At 34.6% G+C, this 21366-nt stretch overlaps 2 protein-coding genes across 2 annotated transcripts; both read right to left on the reverse strand.

Moving 5' to 3' along the window:
- Positions 1-599: 599 nt before the first annotated feature.
- Positions 600-1037, reverse strand: LOC114283345 (ethylene-responsive transcription factor ERF098). Its single transcript, XM_028226155.2, has one exon. It carries the CDS (start codon positions 1035-1037, stop codon positions 600-602), a length of 438 nt encoding a protein of 145 aa, XP_028081956.2.
- An 8701-nt stretch (positions 1038-9738) lies between these two features.
- Positions 9739-16546, reverse strand: LOC145792473 (lysine--tRNA ligase-like). The gene is made up of 6 exons (XM_082873157.1): positions 16319-16546; positions 11205-11348; positions 10997-11065; positions 10759-10902; positions 10212-10507; positions 9739-10027 (listed from the first exon to the last, which is right to left on the reverse strand). The coding sequence occupies exons 2-5, from the start codon at positions 11280-11282 to the stop codon at positions 10331-10333; spliced, it is 468 nt and encodes a 155-aa protein (XP_082729283.1). The 5' UTR covers positions 11283-11348; positions 16319-16546; the 3' UTR covers positions 9739-10027; positions 10212-10330.
- Between the last annotated feature and the right edge of the window lie 4820 nt (positions 16547-21366).

The following is a 21366-nucleotide window of genomic DNA, read 5'->3' on the forward strand; positions in this document are numbered from 1 at the left end:
TAATTTTATGTTCTACTTCAATTTCATTCTTCTATTATTTTTATTTGCAATTTCATTCTTCTATTATTTTATTACTTTGTTCTACTTCAAAATATGTCGAAGTTAGGTTGGCTTGCAAGCCCTTATTTGAGAGGATCTACAAACTTGAATTTTAACAACACACCTGTGAGAGAGGAATGAATGAGTATTTAGGTCAGGGGCATTCCCAGGCCAACACAAAAGAACAAACGCAGACCTACAGATGTCTTTTTTGGGTGAATAACCTACAGATGTCTATGCTTACAAACAAGGAGAACCAAAACAACTGGAAAAAGAAAAACATATTTCAACACACCTCATCCCATCTCCGTCACTTAAAAGACAGGGAAGGAAGAGAAGGGCATCAACTAATTTTCTTATTATGTCCCATAAATACTACGTAATGAGAAAAAATACTTAAAAAAATGTCAAAAATTGGAAATGAACTACACACCAATTGTTTAAGTATATGTGCAATAAATTCAAATTTTTTTCACTTTTTAAAATATTTTTTCTTGGCTAAAGAGCATTTCTGTTAAGCAAGTGTTGGAAGTTGAGATGACTAGAAACTCTTAAAAGGCCTAAGATGGCCAGAAACTTAGCTGATTCTTGTTCTTTCTCTCTTCACTTTCAAGAAGTTCATCCAACAACTTATCATCCAAGCACTCGAATTCAAACACTTGGTTTCCATGCTTACTACTATCTCTCTCCCCTCTATTCTCACTCATCAAAGACGAGGATGAAGATGAAGATGAAGACATAGCAGAGGAGGCACTTCTTGGTGAACGGTATTCCTCTGGGAAGTTGAGAACGGCCAAGTGACCCCTCATGGCATAGGCTGCTCTGTCATAGGCATGAGCCGCTTCCTCGGCTGACTTAAACGTTCCGAGCCACACCCGCGCCCCTTGCCTGGCCGAGTCACGTATCTCTGCCGCAAACTTCCCCCATGGCCGCCTACGAACTCCTCTGTATTTCACCTTCTCCTCATCCTTGGTCTTGCCTCTAGTGTTCTCCTCCATTGTTTTTACATGGCAATGCATGCTACGGGTATATGGCATTTATATGCATAGGGTGGAAATGGACACTAAAGATTGGAAAAAAAAGAATAGAAATATTATACGGTAGATATTTACGTGAGTCATACTTAAAATAATATCTTAATCATATAATATATTTTTTATCTTTTAATTTTATGTTCTTAATATTATTAAAAAATGATGGTCTATAAAGAGTCAATGTCACGTGAAAAAATATGTAATAGTATTGGAATCGTTGCCATGTGTTAAATAACCTTTTATGGGAATTCTACTTTCAATATTTGCATGGTTTAAAAAATATGTGTACAGATATATGTATAAAAAAAAATCATTGAATAAGCTTACAATTGCATAGTCTTCTGCAGCTTTGTGATAATTTCTTTTTAGATGGAGACCAAAGTTTGTATGCAATGCACCTGGATGGTCGATGTGATGGCTTTAGGACACTTTCTTGGAATGCGTCTGTTTCTAAGGATGGATCTAGGGTGCATATGGTGACCACCTCACTCTCATAAAATAAAAAAATATTTTATATTATATTAAAAATTTTAAATTAATTTAAAATTATAAAGATTTGGATCTCCAATATTTCGCACTCTATAGTGATAATCCTAAATTACCCTAAAATTTTGAAAAATATCATATATTATATTAAAAAATTTAAAATAATGACACTACAAAAAAATACACTTTTGGCGACTAATGTTTTAATCGCCAAAAGCACGGATTTTAGTCGCCGAAATGATTTGCCGACTAAAAATTTTGATTGCTAGCTTTGTCGCGGATACGTTGTCGGCGAAAGTATTGGCGACTTTAGTCGCTAAAAATGCAATAGAAATGGCGACTAATCTTTTAGTAGGCAAAAGGGGCAACAATTAGCGACAAACAATGCTTTAGTCACTAAAAATCCAACATAATGGCAACTAATTTTTAGTAGGCAAAAGAAGCAGCTATTAGCGACTGACAATGCTTTAGTCGCTGATGATTCATATTGGCGACTAAGATACTAGTCGCCCAAAGGGTGCAACAATTCATTTAACTCACATCTTCAACTACTAAATCTGTTGTCGCCAAAAAGTTCAATTATATATGGCGACCAAATTAATAGTCGCCAATAGTGTCATTTTTAGTTACTAAAGATTTTGTCGCGGAAAAGTTATTCTAGTTTAGCTACTACAGAGTTTAGTTGCCAAAATTGTTTTCAGTTTTTAGCTACTAAAACAATTAGTCGCCAAAACTATTTTAGCATTGGTCAGTTGACACTTCACTTGGGTCATGTGCTGATGTCAAGGGCTGTAATTTGGTTCTGTGATGAGTTGTTGATCTGTTCAAACTCAGTCTGAACTCTGAAGTGTAGCTATCGATTAGCTTGCTCAAGCTTAGGCCTCACTTTATTTCAAAAAATTCACTTTAGACTTGGATTTCCTGAATTCAAGACAAAAAAAATTTATATAGAATGAGCATTGAGTTCACATTGAACTTTTCAAGTAAAATAAATATATATATTAAAGGCTTATCGAAGGCTTATTTCATTAATCTAAATATCTGATTACATGGATACATTTATACAAAAAATATTTAACAGACTGATAATATCTGTAACTAACTAACTACCTAATGTAACTAACTAACAAACTTTATCTCTTAATTGGTTTTAGCTGATTAGTTGTTAATGACAGCAGCTCCTGTTGTGGCTCTGCTGGCAGCAGCTTATGGTGTGGCTTGGCTTGTTGTGGCTGTGTAAAAGACAGAGAAGAAGCAGGAGTGACAGTAGGCTTGACTGATATAGGAGAGTTGCAGGGTTTACAAGTGGTCATGCCAGCCTTGAGGAGAATTTCAGAAGCATACTTTTGCTGGGACAAGAAGTAATTAGCTCCCACAGGTTGAATAGAAACACTGAGAAAGTAAGAAATGTTGCCTAATTCCTTCATTGCAAAGGCAGTATGCATTTGACCAATCAGTTCTTGAAGAAGAAGAGAACTACTACCAGTCAGGAGAATGTCATCAACATAGACCAAGAGAATGAGAATATCAGTGGAGGTCTTTTTGATGAATAAAAAGTTATCACAGTAACTATTAACAAAGCCTTGAGTGATCAAAAACTTGGAGAAGGTTGAATACCAAGCTCGAGGTGCTTGCTTTAGACCATAAAGAGCTTTTTGAAGTCTACAAACATGATGAGGATGAGTGACACTAGTAAAACCAGGAGGCTGGAGCATATAAACTTCTTCATCCAAGGTACCATGAAGAAAAGCATTGCTTATGTCCAGCTGTTTTAAGGGCCAATGATAATGCAAGGCAATGCAAAGCAAAATTCTGATCGTAGGTTGTTTAGCCACGGGTTTAAGTCTTAGTATAGTCAACACCTTCTTGTTGTAAAAATCCTTTGGCCACCAACCTAGTTTTATAGCAGGCAATAGTCCCATCAAAATTTCTTTTGATTCAGAAAACCCATTTGCAGCCAATGGCGGTTTTAGTTGAAGGTAGAGGCACAAGAGACCAAGTACCTTGATCAAGAAGAGCATGATATTCACCAAGGATTGCAGCATACCAGACTGGAGAAGTAAGAGCTTGTTGATAAGTGGAAGGTTCTATATCAGTGAATGAAGAAGAAGAGGCCACAAGACAACTTGTTTTGGATCAAGTAATCATAGGATGAACATTGACAGAAGAACTGGAAGGAAGAGAGGAAGAAGGTACAGATGGTAAGTCTATAAAAATAGAGTTAATAGGAATAGGAACAAGAGAGGAAGGATGTGGATTAGAAGGCTGAAGAGGCTGAGATGAACCTGTAGGAGACTCGGACAGAGAAGCAGCAACAGCAGACAGAGGAGCAACAGCAGTAGCAGTAGCAGGAGTAGTGGGCACAACAGAAGATACAGAAAGAGAGGGAGGCCGAGATGTAGGACAAGGAAGAGGAGTATGAGGATCACCAGATCTAAAAGGAGAGCTAGAGGACCAAAAGAAGGACTATAAGTTTGAAACAAAAGAAGACTTAGAAGGAGGCTGAGCAGTGGTAAAAGGAAAGATATCCTTATTAAACAAAACATGTCTAGAAATATGAATTTTTCCTGTAGCAAGATCAAGACATCTGTATCCTTTAAAAGATGAATGATAACCAAGGAAAACACAAACCGTAGATCTAGGTTGAAGCTTGTTAGAAGTATAGGGCCGAAGCCAAGGAAAGCATTGACAGCCAAACACCTTAAAAGAGGAATAAGCAGGAGAAGAATTAAATAAAATTTCATAAGGAGACTTATTAGAAAGCTTAGAGCTAGGCATCCTATTAATGAGATAGGTAGCTGTGGACACTGCATCAAACCAATACTGTAAAGGCACAAAAGAATGATGTAACAAAGCAATGGTTGTTTCAATGATGTGCCTGTGTTTGCGCTCAGAAACTCCATTTTGTGGAGGTGTATAAGGACAAGACATTTGATGAAGTATACCATGAGCTTTTAAAAATTGAGTCATTGGAGTATTAACAAATTCAGTGCCTCCATCAGTTTGTAGAACTTGCAATTTGGTGGAAAATTGAGTTTCAACAAAAACCTTAAATTCCAAAAATTTTGAAAACACTTCACTCTTGTAACACAACGGATAAATCCATGTAAACCGGCTAAAATCATCAACAAAAAGCACATAGTACTTATATGGAGACAAAGAAGAAAAATGACCCCACACATCACTATGAATGAGAGATAATGGTTTGTTTACAGTAGAATTAGAAAGCATAAAAGGAAGTCTATGGCTCTTAGCTACACAACAATGAACACAAGAAGACAAAGGAGCCAAGGTTTTATTAGCAATATCAGGCAAGTGACTTTGCATATGTACAAATTTCAACTGAGAGGGATGGCCCAATCTCTTATGCCAGACTTCAGCAGAAACAGCTCCAGTAGTGGAAGTATGAAGAACATGAGATGAAGAAGGAGGAGAAGAAGTAGTAGGAAAATGATATAAACCATGAGCACTAAAGCCCTGGTGTAAGACTGCCTTCGAAGCCTTGTCCTGAACCACAAATGAAGAATCATCAAAAGTAACAGTACAATTATTGTCTTTGGTAAGTTTATGAACAGAAACAAGATTTGAGGAAATAGGAGCATGTAAAACCTTGGTAAGCTTAAAAGAATAATGAGGAGTAGGCAAAATTCCTTTCCCTGTATGTTGGATAGGCAGAGAAGTACCATTGCCAACTGTAACTTGATCAGTACCTTGATATGGTTGGTACATGCTGAGATTGGAGAGATCATGCGTGATATGATCAGTAGCACCTGAATCAAGATACCAAGGAGAAGATTCAGGTGATGCAGAGGCAACATATGCCTTTGGGGAAGATGAATGCTGTGAGTGAGGAGAAAAAGAAGACTGAGAATAAGTAGTATCCAATCGATGCCAACAGTCAGAGGCAATGTGATTAGCCTTTCCATAAATTTGACAGATGAGTCCAGAATGGAATGGTTGTCTGCCTTGTCTACCTCTGCCTCTAGAAGATCTACCCCCGCGGAAGATACCTCGAGAGGAGCCTCGGTAATTAGGACTGGATCTATCACGAGAATATGATGAAGAAGAACCTGAATGAGAACCTTTTGTAGCAGAATAAGCAACATATGAGTTTAGATTCTGACTCTTTCTTTGTTTTGCTTCAATGTGAATAGATTCAGAACAAAGCAGAGATGTCAATTCAGCCATGGAAATAGCATCAACTTGTGCACGAATGGTAGTTTTAAGAGCATCAAATTCATCAGGTAATCCATTTAAAGTAAGCAACACAAGATCTTCTTCACCAACAGGTGATGAAGCTAAAGCTAGTTGAGCAGCAAAATCTTTAATTTGACTCAAATAATCTTCAATGGATTTAGAGTCCTTAGTCAGATTGTTCAACCTATTTTTCATTTGATGAATATGAGATCGAGAGAGCAGAGTAAATCTCTTGCATAATGTGTCCCATACCTCTGCACTATGTTGTAAATGAAGAACAAATGTGAAAATTGCAGGTGTAAGTGTTGCTGTAATACAGCTAAGCAAATGTGCATCAATGAGGTTCCATTGTGTTCGATCTGGATTCAATACCTCTGTACCAGATGAATTCTTGATCAACAATGGAGGACAAGGAATAGATCCTGTTGCAAAATCTAAAAGCTTAGTTGCACGAAGAATATTGTGAAACTGACTGCGCCAGATGATGAAGTTTGTAGAATCAAGCTTCACTGTAATGAAAGAGTGCAGATTTGAGATTAAAAGATTCAAATTAGCAGGTAAGGATGAAGATGATGAGGAAGCCATGGATGGAGCAACCTCAAGCTCGTGAGAGCTTTAGAGTAGCTCTGATACCATGAAGACTTATCGAAGGCTCATTTCATTAATCTAAATATCTGATTACATGGATACATTTATACAAAAAATATCTAACAGACTGATAATATCTGTAACTAACTAACTACCTAATGTAACTAACTAACTAACTAACAAACTTTATCTCTTTGTTGGTTTTAGCTGATTAGTTGTTAATGACAGCAGCTCCTGTTGTGGCTCTGCTGGCAGCAGCTCTTGTTGTGGCTTGGCTTGTTGTGGCTTTGTAGTCTCTGTAGTTGGCTGCTCTGTTGTGGCTTTATAGTCTCTGTAGTTGGCTGCTCTGTAGGTGATATATTATTATATATATATATATATTTCAAAAAATTATAAACATTGGATATAAAAAAAGAAAACTAGTTTGAGTTGTGTGTACGAAAGAATAAAATTGATTACATTATAGTATTATTTAATTGAATACTAAAAAATAATAATTAATTTTTTATATATATATTTCAAGCTTATTATATCTTAATATCACAATTTCAATTGTTGGGATTATGAGAACCGCTTCCTTGGTCTTGGCCGAATTTATTTTAAGCTGATAAATTTTAACCGTCCTCATGACAAAATTTAAAATCATAACATGGAGGTCCTAAAATTTCACTTGGGTTATTCGAGTAAAGTCCGTCGGAATTGCTCCCTATCGTCAGGTACACGTTTGGTCTGACATGCATATGCTCATTGCTCATTACACGTTATCTATTATTATATAGCAAAGTTTTATATAAATATATTTGGCGTCACCATATTACCGAAGTAATCACATGTGCATTAATGTGAATTGTGGTCCACATTAATATCAAATTAACGGCCTATAGGATTACAATTTGTAGTTATTTTAATCCAGGTTTAGAATTTGATTCGTTGAGACATAACCCTCAAAAAAATTGCTTACGTAATTGCAGAATGAGAGCATTTCATTAGCGTAATCAATCCAAAATGATGGGGCGTGGACGTTGATTTACGACTAATCAAATGCTATATTAATATGTTATGTTTGTTAGCCCATCAGAGATGATGTAATTTGCATTAATCTAAAGCTTACATTGATTAAAAAAAATCATTAGAGATGATAACCTAAAACACAATGATAAAAAAATTTATTTAAAAGTTGATTAATTATTAATTAATCAGGTAAATGGACAAGTGAGTGATTGAATAAGCTAATACCAAGAAACATGAAAGCAAAATAAATATATATTATAGTGCTCTGGCAGCCATATAACCATCAAATATTGATAAATAACATCATAATACAATGATTGATTCACGTGCTATATTCTAAGGGGTGATGGACTTGGATCTTCTTCCTTCTATCTATGTAGTTAAGGTTACAAATGAGTCTGAGTTGAACTGAATTTTTGTATGATTGAATTTATTTATTAAGATTTTAGTGAATTCGAGCTCGAGTCGCAGCTCAATAAAAAAATTTAACGAACCGAGCTCAAGTCGAATTGGCTTACACTTGACTCGAGTTTGAACATGTTCACGAGCCTTAACGAGCCAAAAAATTTACAAATTCATATTTGCATATGAGACTAATGTTACAATTAAAATTTTGATTACAATTATATATACAATATATATAAACATATTAAAAAAATTAATATTTTATCAAAATAATAATATCTACTACCACTATTATATAAATATACTATTTATAGTTAACAATTATTTACATTTATATTTTTTAAATATATAAATAACATATTTATCTTATTTTTTATACATATTTTTACATAATTTAATATATAAATAATAAATATTAAACAAGCTAGCTAACGAGGCAAGTTTATGAGCCGAACTTTAGAATGTTTGAGTTAATTTATTAAAAAGTTAACGAGTTCAAACGCAAAAAAAAAAAAAAAAATTAAAGAATCGAGTTTAAACAAGCTTTTACCGAATCGAGCTCGAATGGCTTTGTTCATTTGTAACCCTATATGTAATGAAAGTTTTCCATTACATATCTAATGATTATAAAATAGAAATATAAATTTATAATTAATTAGAATTATAAAATATTACTACACTCACTGTTAAATTATTTAATAGAACCTCTCCATCATAAATATGTAATGAAGATTCAGAAGAGACTACTGTCATATGGTAGGTGATAATTGTTTGGTGTTTACTTTTTGCGATTTTTTTGATAAATTATTTTCTTCTTTATATTATATTTACATTATAGATTTAATTCACGTGCTATTTTACAAGTCATGAGGAAGTCTTCCATGCCACTAAGAATTTATTAAACCCCATCAAATCATTATAAAGCCATCATTTAGGATGTGAATTAATTTTTTGACTTTTTACCTATTAATTTGGGATTAAAATTTTTTATTTTGGATGAATTTTTTGATTTTTTTAATTTTTATAAAAGAAAAAATAAAATAATTATGATTTACATGCGACATTTTATCTTATTGATATTTTGACTTATTTTATCTTTTGTATGATTAAAATAGCCAAGAAAGCTACTGCCAAATATAGCCAAAATGGGCCTAGCTACTTTGTTGGCCACTTACTAGAGAATCACTTACCATTATGGAGATGGCTTATCTCTAGTTCACATGGTGAATTGGAGTATATTGTTAGGTTCTTGAAGTTCACTACAGGTCTCGTTTTGATAATTCGAACTATCAATGTGTAGAACTCGTCGAGTACTTTATATAAGTAAAAAATTACGATGATTGGATATCGCTAGCCCCTTGATTAGAATACATTTTTGTTAACAATTTATTTTTAAAATCATATTAACATTGACACAAATTTGTTCCGATCAAGGGGTTGTCGATATCTGATTAATGTGATTTTTTGTACACACACTGCTGGAAATCAAGGTTTTAGAGGCGTTTGAAAAACGCCGCTATAAATCCTAAAAACGCCGTCAAATCTTTTTGTGGCGTTTAGCACTAAACGTCGAAGATGCGGCCGTCGCTATAACTCTATGGCGCTTTAGAAACGTCACTATATTACTATAGGCGGCGTTTTATAAAACGCCGCTAAAAGTTCTACTAATTGTAACATGACGTCACCATGCTATTTAGCGACGTTTTTAAAACGTCACTACATCTCTTTTTCCCAACTATTTAGCGACGTTTTTAAAAACGCCGTGATAGCCCCTTTTTTTTAAAAAAAATGTGCTAATTTTTTTAAAAAATACCTATAATCAAACTAAAATAGTACTAATATAAAATAATAACTCCCATTCATATAGTAAAATCTTATAAAATGATAGTCCACAATCATTGTGCAAAAACAAAACATTCACACAAATCAAACGTTGTATGTTACACAAAAATATTTCATATTTCTCACAATCTAGAAATCTTCATATGGTCATTGGAGAGTTACTGAGTTAAGAATAAGTCATCAATGCAAATAAACTCTCTATTTCAAATACAAGAACCAACAAAAAAAATTAAAAAATTAAAAAATGTCATAACAACTGATAGTAATATTAGTCCTCGGACTACCAGGTCACCAGCTAAAGTAGCAAACACCAGACTTTCTTGTCCATCAGCATTCTTCTTTAGATCTGCCAATCTGACGGCGCTAACAAAAGCAATCTTGCATACCACCACACATTCTGGATCAGGAGAACCACCAGGGACAAGCTGCATTACGCACAAAATGTTAGAATTGTAGAATACAAAATCAATAGGACTCAGCTTCTCAAACAAAATCAATAGGACACAGACACCATGCAAAAGAAATTTAGGGATTCAAACGACTATTTTGGCAAAAAATCATTACAAGATCTTGAACTTCCATCACAACATAAAAGCAGAATCATAGTACCTATGAATCTTGCTGAAATAAGAAGCTGGTTTGCTCCATCCCACTAATCTAGAGAACTGCAAGGAAATCAATATTTCAGCATGTATAGAAAACCGTTAGCAGTAATAAAACATATCGTACTAAATAATCCAACCCAACAGCATGTTTCTTGGCAGATTTAAATGCATAACCAAAACAAAAGTAAACCTTCTGTAGGCAGATTTGCATGCATATTGGTAGATTGAAAACCTATACTGGATGTGTTCTTTAGCAGAAGGTTCATCCTGAGGTTTCATGGCCGGAAAGAGTAGAACTTCCTGTCCCCAAACCAAAAAACAAAACAATTGACACTTGAGTAAAAAAGCTCAGTCGAAAAAACTTTCTATTGTAGAATGTGAAACTTCCCACGTCCAGCCAAACACACCCAACCCCAACCCCAACCCCAACCCCACCAAGCCAACACTACCAATAATTAAACAAATGAAAAATCACCAGCAAGGAAATCCAAAACCACAAACTGATAACACATGAACATTTCACACAAACCACACAAAGGTAAAACACAAACCTTGATGTTCTGCGAATCTGTCATCATCATTGTTAGTCGGTCAATACCCAGTCCCCAACCACCAGTTGGGGGCAAACCATACTCAAGAGCCATGCAAAATGTTTCATCCAAAGCCATTGCTTCATCATCACCTGATTGTCGGTCCTGAAATTTAATCATACAAAAATCTTTAGTCAAGGCACCCCACACAACATGACTTTACATGCCACAATGATTCAATTCCTAATGATCATAATACCTTGAGTTGGTCAGCAAACCGTTGGCGTTGTACCACAGGATCATTCAACTCCGTGTATGCATTGCAAACCTACGTACAGAACATAGATGGCATGCAAGGAAAAAATATAAATATAAGTATATATATACATAATCCTTAGAAAATCACTATTTTTAAAAAATAACAATAATAAAGAACTAAATAGAAATCCTTAGCTGGTATGACATACTTCACGCTTGTTAACAAATAATTCAAAACGTTCAGTCAAGCCTGGTTTTGACCTATGCCACTTTGCCAATGGACTCATAATCTCTGGATGGTTAATAATGAAAGTAGGGTTTACACATGTCTCCTCCAGAAAGTGCTCCACAAGCTGCATTTAGAAATCTAATCATTAATCATATATAACACAAAAATTTTGGTCTAATTTTAAGTTGCAACATCATCACTAACAGAATCCATGCTCTGTATTCCTATGATCGAAGTCAACTTAGATTTCATACTAATTTATTTCAATAGAGGACACAATATGAGTAGAAATGAAAAATAAATCAGCAAAACACTATTCTACTTCTATACTGGCAGTGGCAGATGCATTTTGAAATGAAAGTGCTACTACAAATCGAAGTAAACATAGGAACAAACAAGACCTAAAAAATCACAAATATGCTGGCTAATTGAAAGAGAACAATGGCTGAAGGAACCAACGCCAATTTAAAACTTACAGAAAAGCTTACACTACTTGAGGAAAAAAACACAGAATCTGTCTGAATAATTCAACCATTCAACTTTATCAAATTGACAAGTAGCAAAATGTTTGTCTAGAGAAATTTAGTGAAAAGCATCTCGTTTCAACCATTTCAATTTACAAGAGAGCCCACATGGTAAGCATATTCTTTGCATTACGGAGAAGAGAAGCCGCAACTATTGTATTTAACTCAAATGACATGACTGACGGGAAAGAAAGCAATACTCAGAAGGACCATGGTGAAGCTAATGGAAACCAAAGACAATCTAATGATTGAAATGACTATAATGTTTGTCTCTTATAAATTAGTTGATGTGATTGGATGATAAACCTAATGTAGCAGTAGTCATTGGTTGTTTTGCTACAATGTTTTTAGTATGAAAATTGCTGCTGGACAGCCCATTTGAGTCAGTGAATATGATTTTTTTACCTTAATGAGAGCATCTACCACATCCATGAACCCTCTGCAGCATGCAGTGACAAGAGAATGCACTGCAATATGAGGACGAATCAGGTCAGATTCCATGAGCAACTCCACATGCCTTGCACGACCATGATAACTTGCCTCGCACGACCATGATAACTTGCCTCTAACAATGCCTCCTCACAAGCTGGCTGAGAAGCACCAGCTTTAACTAAGATCTCCAAAATCTCAAGGTGGCCCTCCCTCACTGCTGCTGTTGTCGCGAAGCCCCTGAATAATTTTTGGTTCACATCGGCTCCAATGCTCTATCATTTTGACAAATGCCAACCCTCAGCACATTGCAAAAATAAAGAAAAAACTCAACAAGGAGACATTCGTCATTTTGGCTCAAAATCTTCAAGCTGGTTAAGAAGAAACAAATTAAGCTAGCAGCATAGTAAGCATTTTGGATTCTTAATCAAGTACAGGTAGCCATGGCCACTCCCAAACAAAAATGGGCAACATGACTGATGTGACACATAATGGGACATGGGACTTCAACTAAGCAAGCAGCCAGTAGGTGGTCAATAATATGAAGAAAAAGGGGAGTGTATCATGTACGTGTGACACATAATGGGACATGGGACTTCAACTAAGCAGCCAGTAGAAGGTCATTAATACGAAGAAAAGGGGGGATGTATCATGTACGTATGCCACTATGCACAAGCTCTGGTCAATGGTTAGAGACAACCCAAAATGGGCCTCACCGACCCAAACTTGAAAATTTATATTAAAAGAAAAAAAAGAACACGCCATGAAATGAAAAAAATTATAGTAAAGAAAAGTCTTTTCTGTAACAAATGGTTAGAGACAACCCACGATGGGCCTCACCGACCTAAACTTGAAATTTATATTTAAAAAAAAGAAAAAAGAACAAGGGATGAAATGAACAAATTTATAGTAAAGAAAAGTATGTTCTAAGTAACAATTATTTTGAAAATAAAGAAAATTATAGATAACATTGCTTTCATTTTTTTCCCTTTAACTTCATAACACATGCCTACGTAAACAAGAGATGAAATGAAATAAGACAGATCACACATGATATGCCCAGAGAATAAAATGAACATAACAGCCAAAAAAAAAAAAACAAAAAAAATTGGTACACCAAAATGCTTACACATTCACAAATAGCTCTAATCTTCTCCATTACAAGTAAAATAAGATCAAAGTCCTGATGCTGCCAATTAATTGTACAAGAAACTTACAAATTGGTGACTGCTAACAATGAATATTTAAAAGAAACTCAGAAAACATAAATAACAGCAAAAAAGCCCAGCCAGATAATTGTAGCGCACACATTTTTGGATTACATCCATTTCATTTCTCAAAAACAAAAAAGTTAATGCTTTCAATTTTAAATGAATTAGACTTGTCAAAATAATTTATGCCTCAGTGAAACCCAAATATATACAGAAAAAAATTACTCTGTAAACGAAAAATACCCCTACACATAATCTTAAAGCCATACAAATTACCACATAGTATGTGTATCATAAGCATGCACAAAAATTAAATTTGCCATTGAATAGGGTGGTTAGTAGCTTTTCAATCCAAGTAGAAAGGATACCATGAAGCTTGAGCTTTCTGAATAGCTGTGATAAATTTGCATTGGTAGAACATAACCAGAGAAAAGCAAAGCAAATTCCGTTGGAAATACTCCAGTCTTGAGGTGAAAGAGAGTTTATTCCTTTAGCATGATGTAGCCCTTTTAAAAATTTATAATCAACTCAACAAAATGTTTACTTCAACTGTCAAGGTTTCAGTATGCATCATTTTTACCTTCAGTCAAAGACCACCAAGGGTTACAAAAACAAAATCAAACACAATGGTATAATCAGTGACAATGTATCAAAATATCTCTAACTATTTATGAGCACGATGACAATTTTTAGCAATAAAATATTGAAATTCCAATTAATGGTCAAAATTGCATAAAAACCAACAAATTTAAGTTAGTAACGTGATCTGCTGAATGCAGTCATGACGGAAAGACTAAACAATCAAAATAGACGTATTCCATTTACCTGATGATTTGTGTCATGCTATGATTTATTTGATTCAACATAAGAGGAAACCATAAGAAATTTGGGTGCTAAATAAAAAAAAAAATCATATTGCAGTGCATTCTCTTGTCACTGCATGCTGCAGAGGGTTCATGGATGTGGTAGATGCTCTCATTAAGGTAAAAAAATCATATTCACTGACTCAAATGGGCTGTCCAGCAGCAATTTTCATACTAAAAACATTGTAGCAAAACAACCAATGACTACTGCTACATTAGGTTTATCATCCAATCACATCAACTAATTTATAAGAGACAAACATTATAGTCATTTCAATCATTAGGTTGTCTTTGGTTTCCATTAGCTTCACCATGGTCCTTTTGAGTATTGCTTTCTTTCCCGTCAGTCATGTCATTTGAGTTAAATACAATAGTTGCGGCTTCTCTTCTCCGTAATGCAAAGAATATGCTTACCATGTGGGCTCTCTTGTAAATTGAAGTGGTTGAAACGAGATGCTTTTCACTAAATTTCTCTAGACAAACATTTTGCTAAAGTTGAATGGTTGAATTATTCAGACAGATTCTGTGTTTTTTTCCTCAAGTAGTGTAAGCTTTTTTTTTTGTATTTGTTGTAAACTTCAGTCAATTGGGTATAGTTTGCAAACCACCTTTATTTTTTTGCAGCAAGCAAAAAATAAATAAATAAAGAAGTTATGAGTCTTACAACTTTGACAATTGCAGGGGTGATGTTTCTAACCGAGATTGGCTGCCGGTTCATGATAGGTCCATTTGATAGGTCCATTTACTGAGATTACAAAGGAAAATGTAAGAATTCCACCAAGAAAATTATTGACAAGTTTTCATCAGTGGCAATGTTGCTAGCTTACCACTAATTTTACCACTGCCTAAACGATATAACTTATAAGCAAAGCCTCTTATTTTTATGGCCTTTCTACAGGTGTTCCATGGGGGTAGTGTATATATATATATATATATCAGACTTTAAAGAATTTTTCCAGGATACTCTTGTTGGCAATAAAGGAAAATTAATTACAATAGAAGGAAAAGAGAGATATCACACACAGTTGTCCAATCTCTACGTGAAAATTACATATCACACACAGCTGTCCAAACTCTACTAATAAAAAATAAGGGTATGCCCTTGAAATTAGAAGACACTGACCTAGGAGCAAAGAAGCCCGAAGGGAAGCCAAACAACAAATTCTATCCTACAAAGCCCTGACATTATCTGATTTTCTCTCAAACATTCTAGAATTCCTTTCCAACCAAATCTCCATAGCACCACACAAACTACACATTTTCAAAGAACCCAAGCCATGGTATTAGAACCAAAGTGCCTAAAATCATTACAAAGCAAAAGAACACATGAAGAGGAATTCTATGAATGTTCTACCATTGCCATATGAATGTTCTTTTCCATATTCCAAATAATTCTTTTCTTCTACTACCCATGTATAAAATAATAGTTTTGTGCCAAAAGATTACAAGATCAAGCACTAGAAAAAATCTGAGAGAAAGAAATTCAAAAAGTGGACATCAATAACAGAAAATAAATGTATGTACATACACACACACACAAAGAAAGAGAAAAGTTGATTCACAGTTTTTTGCTATATGCAGTGAAGACCAATAATTGCACCAGTATGAAGGCTTGTCAAGGACAAAGGATGACTAAAAAAGACAGGTGAGGGAATGAGAGAACATCATGTTGTGTTGTGTGATTTAACAATAAGTATGGGCCCTGATAAGAAACAGGATTTGTGCAGCCAACCTAACTAGCAACATGCATCCCCTGTTAGCATATAATATAAGAAACGGATGATCAATTTAAAAAAAGAAGTGAGGCTAATTAGTAAATGGTTAAAAATTTGTCAATCCATTCATATATATGTATGTATGTATGTATTTTGTGTTCAATTTTAACATCTACAATACACATTATGATCTTCAATCGATCAATAGATCTTCAATCGAAACCTACCATACTTGAATCGAATCAATAGATCTTCAATCTGATCTAAGAATGATAAAGTAGATGAAACCTAGCATACTTGAATCGAATGATTCGTCAGTAAGAAGATAGAGATGAGATTGATCAACACTTACTATGAAGAAAGAGCTGCGAACGCGAACACGAACTAGAGAAGAGGCTTGAATCGATCTATGAATACTTGAATCGATCTGCAAATACGAAGGGGTTCAGCTATGATTCTACAAATATGAAGGGTTGTCTCTGAAACGAAGGGGTTTGAAGCGAGAGAGAGTGAAATCAAGGGTTTAGAGGGAGAGAGAGCAAGACTGAGAGTGAATAATACTTGAATCGATCTACGAATACATGAATCCATCTGCAAATACATGAATCGATCTGCAAATACAAAGGGGTTCAGCTGCGGTTCTACGAAGGAGTTTGAAGAGAAGAGAGAGATAGAGAGAGAGACTGAAATCAGGTTTAGTCAGAAAGAGGGAGACTCAGAGAGAGTGAATACGCTACTTTATCTTCTCATATGTTAAAAAAATAAAAAATAAAAAAACACATTCGGAGGCGTTTTTAAAACGACTTCTGATATAAAAACGGTGTCGTATTATTAAATAAAAAATATGACGTTTATAAAAACGCCGTTAAATGTTAAAAGCAGAGGCATTTTTTTAAACGTCGTTAAATAAACGCCGTTAAATCCCAATATTCTTGTAGTGACATAAAGTACTCGACAAATTCTACACATTAAACAGTCTGGATCATCAAAATGGGACCTATTATGGCCCCCATGAATCTAACAATACTGTCCAACCCATTACGTGGATAGGAGAGAAGTCTATTATTATTATTGTTATATGTTAAGTGATAGGTGTTTTGATTTTTTTTTTTTTTTTTGACTTATTTTTGTTTTTAGTGAATTTTTTTTAATATTTAATGAACTCTATTATTATTTTGGCTTTTTTATTTTTTGGAATTTTTTTAAAAAAATTACTTTTTAGACTTGTCTACACAAAACAAATTGAAACAATAAAAAAATTGATATAATTTTTTAAAAATGTTACTAAAGAAAAAAAAAAGTCGAAAAAAATATGACTTAATCGAAAGTTCTGTAATCTATAGTTGTGGTGCATACAAAACATTTAATAATTTTTTAAAAATTTGGCTATAAGCCACGGTGGTAGTTACAAGGGTGAATTGGTCTTTTGACTTTCATAATAGGCTCAATGAGTGGTGATTCATCCCACTAATTTTTGGACCACTAAACAGTTTTAATGAGCTTAAAAAATAAATAAATAAATAAACTCAAGTCAAAACATCACATCACTTTAGTGGGGGCCACTGTGCCACATCATTAGTGATGCTCTAGAGCTCCCAATTTAGTGCTCTAAAACATCATTCTAGGTAGGGGTGAGCATGGTCTGGATTGGACCGGATTGGGGCAAAACCAGGACTAATCCGTTATCTACGGTTCCTGAAAAATTGAAACCAATCCAATCCGTTTAAATCATTGAACCAATCCAAACCAATCCATTTAAATACGGATTGGATCGATTTAGGACCACGGATTCACATAATTAAATAATAAAAATATATATATAACACTTTAATTTCATAAAAATATAAACATAGCGCTATATTAGTTCCACAATAGCAACATCTATTTCTATAATAGCTGCATATTGTTTTAGAATTTAATAGTAACATCTATTTCTATAATAGCTGCATATTGTTTTAGAATTTAAACAACCATAAGAAAACTGGTTTCACCATAAGTATTTAAACCATTACAAATTAAAACTAAAAACTAACAAACAAAAGTAATAAAAGAAGATATTATACGGTTTTAGGTTTGAGTATGTATAATAAAAATATATACTATTTGTATACGGTTCGGATCGGTTCCAATCCTGAACTTTGGGGTTCAATCCAGAACCAATCCGTGTATTACGGATTTTTAATTCTTCAATCCGGAACCGAACCGCAGATTTAAAAAACCAATCCAAACCTATCGGATCGAACTGAACTGGATCGAATTACGAATTTTACGGATTCCTTGCTCAGCCCTAATTCTAGGCTCAATAATAATGCAAGTGGGCCGGACCCAAACCAAGTTGTATTTGTGATTTACAACTCATATATTCTCTAGTCTTATCAATGTTGGTTCATCCACTGTCCTTTAAAAATGTCCCCAATCACCCAACCCTCTAAAATAATTTAGAAAACTTAGTCAAAATTTCAGAGTCCTTATTTAGTAAAAGTGAAAATTTAATTTTTTTTTTTTTATAAATTTATTTAAAGAGAAGGTGCATAATTAAATAAAGATATCCTAAAATATATTTTTCTTAGATAATATTATCAGAGTAATATATTATTGTCAAATAAAATAACATGTTATTGTTTATATTATTTTAAAGTTTAATATTTAGGTAATAGTGATATATATTAAGGTTTTTTAAGAAATTTTTTTTATACCTATCCTTATCCTTAATGTATTAAAATTTTATTATGAGTGGTTTTAATCAAATCCCCCAAATAATTCAGGCGGCTCTTTCGATAAATCCCCACCTTGACTTTCTTCTTTGAAGGTTTTTATTATTGGAGACTTGTTTAATGATTCAATTTAGGGTGGTTATAGATCTATTCAATTTGTCTAATTCGATCGAACTGGTTCAATTTGATTGATTTTGGGTGGATGTATATCTTTTGACAAACAAATACAGATGAAATATTTCAAAATCTGTACATACAATTCGGATGGTAGATCAATCATTCTCCACCTGCATGAACTAAATCTGCCCATAGATGAAGTTCAAAAAAAAAAGAAATTGCTAACAAGTAACAACTTAGAATAGAAATAATAAAATATATTTTTGTGAAAATGGAAAGTAATACATAAAAAATATATATGCGTGGTGTACAAATTTTTTTAGATTATTAGTTATTACAGATTATAAAAGTTTTGAATTATAATTTAAAAAAAGGTCCAAAATTTGTAAAGTCTAAATCAAACCGATCGTATCCATCTGCCAATCCGCATGAGCCGCTCAATCTGCATCCACCAAACTGGTAGATGAATGCGGATTGATTTTTTTTAATCTGTTTAATTTTAGACAAATGGCAAATAGAATACCACTCGACCTAACCCAATCCACAATTACCCTAATTCACTTGGATAGTTTTGGAGTCTTTAAACTCGTTAATTTTAACTCAGGTTTGAATCAATCCAATTATATAAATGAATCAAATTTAAATTCAAATTAAAAAACAAAAATAAAATCTAATTTAATATGTACATAAGAGCTCGTGTGGTTCTAATTTTATATTTTATTTCTCTCGTTTGATATGTTTTATTTAAGTTAAAATAGTTATTCCATGAGAATACATATTCCAATAAAAAATAACAATACCAATTTCATGTGGGAAGTTGAAGGAATAATTATTCCATTCTAACATGAAATCATCATAAATAAAACAAGGAACTCTCTCGATAAACAAAAAAACGCCTGCTGTCTAGAATTAAGAAATTCTTCTCGCTCTTCCAATCTCTCTTTGAATACTCTCACTAATTAGGCCTATTTAGAAAAAAAAAAAAAAAAAAGTCAAATTTTTAGTTTTTCTTTTTTTTGGTTTTTTTTTAAAAAAAACTTGCAAAAAATTAAAGAAGTGATGTGACCCAAATATACCAATAAGTTAATAAGCTGATTTTTTTTTCTAATTGCCAAATGACTTCATCATTGTTCTTCTACCAAGTTCAATGCATTTTTAAAAGAAATTTGTATTTCAATTTATTTGCATGTTAGTTGTAAGACATATATATATTGAGAGGAAAATTTATATCTAAATTGGGCCAAGCTGAGTAATGGGCCGTTGTGGGCCACGGTAAGAGGGGCTGAGTATAAAGGTCTTGGAATTAGCCCGACCCAAGATAGCTTTGGAGTTAGCCCTGTCCAAGATGGCCTTCAAGTTAGCCCGGTCCTAGAGTTAGCTCGGTCGCCACGCTCAGAGTTAGCTCGGTCAGAACCTTGCTATTAGATAGCACGATCTAAGCACACCATGGTTTGTGCAGGGGAAACCGAGGTAAGAGCAGTGAAAGGAAGAACCAAACTAGGCATAGTTTGGTCCACTCTACGGTTTAACATGGCCATGCTTACCTCGATCATATTGGAATTCGACCATGGTAAAACCATCTCACTTGGTTTAAGCAGTGAGTGGGGTGTTGAAGGGTAAGCATTATCTTTCGGGAGTATGACTCCTAGGAGGACTCTACATGGGGGAGTAAAAGTCCTACCAGGATTGTGCCACGCGGAACCTATAAAAGCACACAACATCACCTATGGAGAGGTAACACAACTTTGATTCCTGAATACACAGAGCTTTTTGTCTATTTGTCTATTTTGCTGAATTAGGCATCGGAGAGGTATCCGGCACACACCCGCCGGCTAGCTCACGTTTGTGCTTTCAGGGAGTAAAGCGACGTCGTACGGAGGAGCACAGACTTGATCAATAAGATTATACGAGAAGATTATTTCTTGCTCGTACAATTGGCGCTGTCTGTGGGAATACCAGACAAAGAACAAAACCTCTTGATCAAGTTTCCCTCGCTAATTGAATGGCGCACAACGAAGATTTGCCACAGTCCGCCATTGACGAACAAACCCTAGAGGGGGGTGGGAGGCGCGAAGGATTGCCCTCTATCCCACTCATGGCGGACTTAGAGCCCCAACGACAGAATCCCCGGAGGGATGCAAGAAGGAGGCAGAACAACAGCCTCCGTCGTTCTCGCTTACAAAGTCCTAAAAGGCAAAGGCGAAGAATCGACCCTCAAGCTTTGGAGGATCGTGTAAAAGAGCAAGATGAACTAATAAGGAAGATGGCGGCGGACATGGAGTCCATGACGCGCCAAATCAAGGGAAAAGTAGTGGCGACAGGAGAGGGGCGCAAAGGCAATACGCCTCTTCGCCACTCAGAAGATCGTGGTAGGCATACCACACTATCGCAAGCAGAGAGTAGAAGCCTCAGGACAGGCGACACTTAATCAAGGACTTCCAGAACTCGTTACTCCAGGTCCGAGAGAATGAGATCATTGAGGTCTTACACTGAGGGAAATACCTATCGGCCCTCGCATACGCACCAGACATCATCCAAGCAAACAGAGTTGCCTAGATCGTCCGACTTA

Source organism: Camellia sinensis, chromosome 6, assembly GCF_055761805.1.
Source record: "Camellia sinensis isolate YWXY chromosome 6, ASM5576180v1, whole genome shotgun sequence".
Lineage (NCBI taxonomy): Eukaryota > Viridiplantae > Streptophyta > Magnoliopsida > Ericales > Theaceae > Camellia > Camellia sinensis.